Here is a 6807-nt window from a genome sequence, read left to right as displayed (position 1 = left end):
TTTGGCGGAGGCGCGGAGAGCGCGCGAGCCGAAGCATTGCCAGTCACGACTAACCGATTCATGATTTATTAGAGATTTAATTATCGAATGGCGAATTCGGAAATGATCGCTTTAGTACATTCGGCAGGCAATTATACAATAATAATATTAATAAATAATATTAATAGCGGGCCAAATCGGCTGCCAGGCCACTGGGAATTGTCCCGGTTCTCCCGATGGCCCGTCCGTGCCTGATTTCCACAGACACGTAGAACGTGCAGGATTCATATATTGTCTTTTTGCTGCTGAATATTTACAGACACTAGTCCATATCGCGTTTTGATTCAAGTGTACTGACCTACTTTTGATTTATTCGTCCAAAATGTGGCATATTCTGTCACGTTAGGCTATAGGACTTCCGTTTTTATGACTGCTACAAACCAGTCTGTGTTTTCTGCATCGCGGAAATTATAGGGCCGTATGTCTCAGAGTAGTCAGTGCAATTTGGGAAAGAAATCAATTAAATCTGTATGTGGATGTGTGTAAATATTCAAATGTAATCCCCTTTGTAATCGTTAACATTTTCATAAGTAACTGTAATTTAATTACACATTTTTTCTTAGTAACTGTAACTGATTACAGTTACATTTATTTTGTAATTAAATTACGTAACGCCGTTACATGTAACTAGTTACTCCCCAACACTGCACATGTGTTTACAGTAGTTGGAGGTCAAGTTGTCGCTCCGTCTATCAGGCAGATGTTAACCACCCCACCTACGCATGTCAGGTTACTCGCGAGTCTGTGCTGGACATTTGACCACTGAAGCTGAAGAAGGAGAGGCACGAAGGTCACAGTGTGTATTTGGTGATGGCAATATGTGAAAGTCTCTGTGTTTGTGTGTCAGTAAAACATTTTGTGGAACCATACACTGTATGAACTTGCACATAAAAAAAATATCAACAGCTGTAGAACTAAAAATATTTTTTTTGATCTCTTAAACCATTTCTTACTTATCTTTTATTAGAGGTATAATAGCATCTTGAATTGCTATGATGTGTATATTTTCCTGTGCAACAGTGGAACTGTTCAATAGTTATGTTTAATCAATACTAGCAAAGAGTATATATATATATATTTATAATTATAATTAAATATATTTATTATACGTTTTGCCAAAATTCTAAATTGTTCTCGAGACCTCTATGTTTTGTGTATTTTCCTGATATATGGCTTACTACCTTCTGGGAAGCAAAGTGAAGCAGCTTAATTGATGTTAACAAATACTCATTAGTGGAGAAACACCAACAGTGGATATTTTCTTCTTTATCTGACTCATCGATTTCAGGTCTTGGAGTCTCTGCTGATGGGTTGAATCAGGTGTGTTTGATTAGGAAAAGTTCAGAAATGTGTTGCCAGGAATGAGGTATGCATTGTAACTGACAGCAGTCGATGTACATGCTCTGAATTTATTCTATGATCGGCACAGCTGTACCTCGGTACATACTGCATGTCTGAAGTTTACAGGTAGCCTGAGCAAGCATATGCATAATGGATTTCAGCCAAAAAAGAGATTCTGTGGGTTATATTTACGCTGAGTTGGAAACATTTATTTTGACCCCTACCTTCCTTACCTTCTGTTGCTACAGTTATTTCTGAAGGAGAATCTCCAGACTGTGTTGAGCAAAGAGAAGGGTCTATGGAAAAATAAATCTGTTCATAGAGCGGGCTGCCAACATTTTTGCAGAAGTAGTAATCCAACACTGAACAAACACAGACCTGCCTACTCATTCAGGTTTCTATGTGCCTTTACTAGTCTGACCGTCTGCCAGAGAAAATGTGCTCTTAAGGGCCATGTTACGAGACACTGATTATGCATTAACCATTAAGAGGCTTTGTCTTTTTGCCAATTCTATGCAACATTTCCATGCATAGTTTTCACAGTCTATCTGAATTATCTTGTGCATGAACAGGTCAATCGTTCAATGGTTTCATAGCTCAGCGTTGTCTATTTAAAGACAGATGAAACTTCCTCCTCAGGGCTGTGGAAAGAGACAAATGTTTCCTTTCTTTTCTGTACAAACGTCCAGTATTTCAGCAGTTTGTCTGGCAGGAGCAGGTTATGATAGACATGAAGCTGTTGAAATCTTTAAATTCTTGTTTAAAAAAAAAAAAGAGAAAAAGGCTTAATATCAATAAGATTTGTTTATGGACAGTGACATTAACATGAACTCTGAGGCCTAGTCGGGCGACAGAGAAGTAGGGAAGGGACATAAAACTGCCATCTGTGTTTATTTTAATTAGCAATGAAAGATGTAGAATGCACTGCATGTTAGCATACTTACAAGAATTTATTTCATTGCAGAAATAAAAAATGCTTTAATGGAAACCAACTGATTGTCATCATGCCAAAATTGAAGAGAGTCTTCAATAAATAAACATTTTGATGCACGTGTTGATTGAAATACTCACACTAGTGTGTACATGCAATAGCAGTGTAATTACAATAACTTGATTTTCACTAACAAAATGGCAAGATTTTGGAAAGATTAACAAATCAACATTGTGAGTGATATTGCTTCATTATAGCTTATCCAGATCTGTGACAGTGACTCACATATGGGATGGTAAAACAGTTTTAGGAAGTCTGAGAAACATTAGGAAACTGGTTTCCAAGCAGAATCAGACTGTTTTGTCAACAGTTTAATGATTTGGCTATTTTTGTTTTTATAACATTAAGATTTAAGAGAGAGTGTTAAGAGCATGTGGGAACAATTATTAATCCTTGCAAAGTAAATTAACCTTTTGTTGTCATTGGTTTTCAGTAATGCATACAATCTAATCACTACAGATACTGGCATGCAATTCTCAATTGCACCTGTAAGAAAAATTATAAATCAAAATAATTATTGATGCGACTTATAGTGTAAAGATATGCACAGACTCAGCAGTTTGATGGCACTTTGATGAATAATGACAACAGTCCAAGTCAGCCATACTAAACATGCCACACAGGAGTGTGTGTGTGTGTGTGTGTCTACCTAACTAACCAACCATATTTTGGGGACAAATTTGTACCCAGAAGTGATCTAAACCTGTCAAAGTCTCCCAAATCCTCCTTTCTTACCCTTCAGTCTGTTCCCGCTCATCGGTGTTGCTCACTGTGAGATGTGTGCTCATGCTCCTGCTCCACTGCTCCAAGTTCTTTTGATTATTATATCCATATCATAAAAACCTTTCACAAAATGTATTAAATAATGCTTGAGCAATACCATATAGTTATAAAATAATTCAAAATACACATTTGGATGAAGAATGCATTACCTAATTATGTATTTATTTATGTATGTAAACGGAATAATTAATCACGCATGTTTTTGTGACCCTCACCTGAGATGCTGAATATTTAGTCATTATCATGCATTTTATGGTTGTGACAGTGCATTAACGTAGCAATTATGGCGCAAGAAACATTGCATGAATAAAAACTATTCCGCAATCCAGTCAAAACCATGCAACCCAGCTCTGTTTTCATTATGAGATCCATATGCTATTCTGCATGACACCATGGACAATGTTTAAGAAAACATTGCAAATATAATTTTTGTGAGTAAAACTCTGCATTAAGGCTGCAGCTTGTTAAAATATGATTAGGAGTAGCTGTGACAGTCAGTAATCATGTATGAATTCATAGGAAATTGCGTACTCAGGTGCACACAGAGCACATAACTACATGATTATATCCACTGCAAAGCTGTGCATCCTAAACAACTTTTACAATCTGACACACCCATTTTACGTCTCTGTCTGAAGCCACTTTTCTTTCTTTCTTTTTTTAATGTTTATTTATTTATTTATTGTGAATTGGAATGTGTGCAAAGGATTATGGGTAACTGGAGGATGCAAAAGATACAGTTAAATGCATCCTTCAAAATACACCACAAGAAAGCTACAAAACAAAAGCTGCCTTCCAGTGATCATTCAAAAGTGGGTCCACTTGATGACTTGGCAGCTAAGATATAAAGTCTTTTAGCATTATGTTTGAGAATCACCCAAAATGTGCAGTGAGAACAAATCATATATTTGTTCATGACTTGTATAACACGTTCTGTGTAATAGGATGATATTTATCATACAGTATGTTCTTTGTACTGCCAAAGGATGTCAATTTCCCCAAGCTGAAGGTTTTATTTTTTTCCTTTCACAACCTAAAGTTTTTCTTTTTTTTTTTGCCACCGTTGTCTTTGGCTGCTCGCTGGGTGCTTTCAGACATTAAGGCAGAATTTTCTATAAAGATGCTTTGAAACAACAGATTGTTCAAAGCACTACATTTTTGAAAATTAACATTGATGCTATTTAAACACATATTTAAATTCAAGGTCAAATGTGTTTCACCATTGTTTTTTTTTTCAGTGGTTTTTGAGTCACAAACTCTGTTTGGCTCGGTCAGCACAAAAGATGTTGAACTAATGCACAGTTGACGTAACAGCGGATTTTAGACCGTTTTAAACTTCTCCTTGTGTCTGCATGGCATGGCCAGAAACTAAAAGCAGAAGGGAGAAAGTGAGATTCATTTCCTTTCAGAAAGACCCTAAAATCAAGCTTGTTTCCTAAAACCATGAAGTGACTCTAGACTTATTTCGAGTAAAACTCGTCACATTTTATCCTGGTGTCTTGTTGAGGTAGGTGTTACATTTTGAATAATACAATGACACTTTACTAAATCTAGTTTCAAAACAAGAAACACAAAATGTTTTACGGTGTGCAGTTATGAGTACTGATGTCTTTATTTAGGATTAATACACTTACTAACCTCTTTTACTCTCCACTCCTCTAGATGCTATAAAAAAAAAGAAAGAAAGATATATTCATTACCTCAAATGTTTAATGTTGTACATTATATATCAAATAATTCAAATACTGTAATACTTTTGTAATATTGTATAAACAAATGAATAAATAAATAAATGTATGTATTATAGTATTGATATTAGATTTGTAATGTGAGTATAAAGTCTTTAAGAAAGTAACATTCTTCTAAAATCACTTCAAATGGCTTAATCTTCTAAACCAATGACCTCAACCATAAACACTAACTACTGCAAAAAGTAGTAAGGTCACTAAGCTTTTTGTCTCGCATAGAAAATTATAAAATAAATATCAAGTATCTGTCACAATAGGAGTTGAACTTTCTTTTCTTTGTTATAGACATGGCATTGGAATGGCAGCTTGAAATTTCCACATTATTGCCAGCTTGCTTTAGTTACTAGAAGTAAGGTGTCGTGATTTTGATAATTCAACAATCAGACTCCTTTCTATTATACACTTAAACTATGAGTCAAGTATATTGCAGCTAAGGTTCTGCTCTTCTAAACATAGCCAATGTGTGTTTTCTGTGACAGAAGTTGCACATCTATGGAGCTCACAACAGCGCTGGCACTCGTCACTGACTCCAACCAGACCGTCAAGAACGAGTCATCTGTGGCCTGTTCGCGCGAGAGCGCTCTGAAGACAACCGTGTTCCCTCTTCTCTACACCGTGCTCTTCATCCTGGGCTTGTCGCTGAACAGCCTGGCAGCAATGGTGTTCCTCCGAATCCCCAGTAAATCTCACTTCATCATCTATCTGAAGAACATCGTGGTGGCCGACATTATCATGACCCTCACCTTCCCCTTCAAGATCCTCGCCGATGCCAACTTGGCATCTGTCGGCGAGCATGTGTTCGTCTGCCGCGTGTCATCCGTGCTCTTCTACCTCACCATGTACATCAGCATCCTCTTCTTCGGCTTGATCAGCATCGATCGCTGCAGAAAGACCATGTGGCCGTTTGTGGGCACCAGCCCTAGACGCCTGCTGCACAGAAAGCTCCTCTCCGGCTTCATTTGGATGTCGCTCTTGGCTCTTTCTCTGCCCAACGTAATCCTGACGAGCCGGCCCAACACTTCGAGCCGCTTTAAATGCAGTGACCTCAAGACAGAGATGGGACTGAAGTGGCACGAGCTGGTCAATCACGTGTGCCAGGTGATCTTTTGGGGGAACCTCGTGACAGTGATAGTATGCTACACGCTCATCTCGAAAGAGCTCTACAAGTCTTATGCCCGCACACGAGCTCAACACCAGGCAAGGCCAGGAACGAACACCCCTCAGAAAAAGAGCATTCAAGCCAACGTGTTCCTGGTGTTGGCGGTCTTCTTTGTTTGCTTCGTCCCCTTCCACTTCGCCCGAGTGCCGTACACCATCAGCCAGACCCGAGGACGCATGTTCGATTGCCAGCAGAAGCTGTTTTTCTTCCAGCTGAAGGAGAGCACGCTGTGGCTGTGCTCCCTTAACTCTGTGCTGGATCCGCTCATCTACTTCTTCCTCTGTAAGTCGTTCAGGAGCTCACTGTTCAACACCATGCGTCTGTCTCCGGGCCGCTGCAGGGCGCTCAGGGAGCTCGGCACAGACTCGGCCAGCACTCCTCAGACGTGACGGACAAACAGTCTTTCTGTGCTGCTGGAAACACTCTCATCAATGTGAAAATTATAGGGTTCTTCTACACTAATAATCTTACTGACATCAATATTCTTCTGTGTGTAAACATATTTTCGTGCTCAGAGCTGGGCAGTGACTGATCACATATAATCTGGATTAGTTAGGGCTGCGTTTCCCAAAAAAAGTACATCGTAGACCCACTGAAACCAATGGAGCTATGATCAACTTAAAGGCACAATATGTAAGATTTTTTTATTAAAATATCCAAAAACCACTAGAACAGTGTTATATATTTTGCTGACTTGTGTACTTACATTATCCCAAATGTTTCGAAGAATGTTTAAATCCAGAGAA

General features: G+C 38.5%; 1 protein-coding gene and 1 long non-coding RNA gene across 2 annotated transcripts in view; one reads left to right on the top strand and one right to left on the bottom strand.

Moving 5' to 3' along the window:
- Positions 1 to 99: 99 nt before the first annotated feature.
- Positions 100 to 6807, bottom strand: part of LOC107703025 (uncharacterized) — an 18490-nt gene continuing 11782 nt past the window's right edge. The window contains exons 3-4 of the long non-coding RNA XR_001635811.1: positions 2252 to 2257; positions 100 to 109 (exon numbers count right to left, since the gene is read on the bottom strand). This is a non-coding gene — a long non-coding RNA (uncharacterized LOC107703025). The remainder of the gene's footprint in view (positions 110 to 2251; positions 2258 to 6807) is intronic.
- Positions 4619 to 6648, top strand: LOC107703023 (P2Y purinoceptor 12-like). The gene is made up of 2 exons (XM_016505513.1): positions 4619 to 4661; positions 5382 to 6648. The coding sequence occupies exon 2, from the start codon at positions 5395 to 5397 to the stop codon at positions 6448 to 6450; it is 1056 nt and encodes a 351-aa protein (XP_016360999.1). The 5' UTR covers positions 4619 to 4661; positions 5382 to 5394; the 3' UTR covers positions 6451 to 6648.

Source organism: Sinocyclocheilus anshuiensis, unplaced genomic scaffold (genome assembly GCF_001515605.1).
Source record: "Sinocyclocheilus anshuiensis isolate Anshui unplaced genomic scaffold, SAMN03320099.WGS_v1.1 scaffold482, whole genome shotgun sequence".
Classification (NCBI taxonomy): Eukaryota; Metazoa; Chordata; class Actinopteri; order Cypriniformes; family Cyprinidae; genus Sinocyclocheilus; species Sinocyclocheilus anshuiensis.
This window is presented reverse-complemented; position numbering and strand designations above follow the sequence as displayed.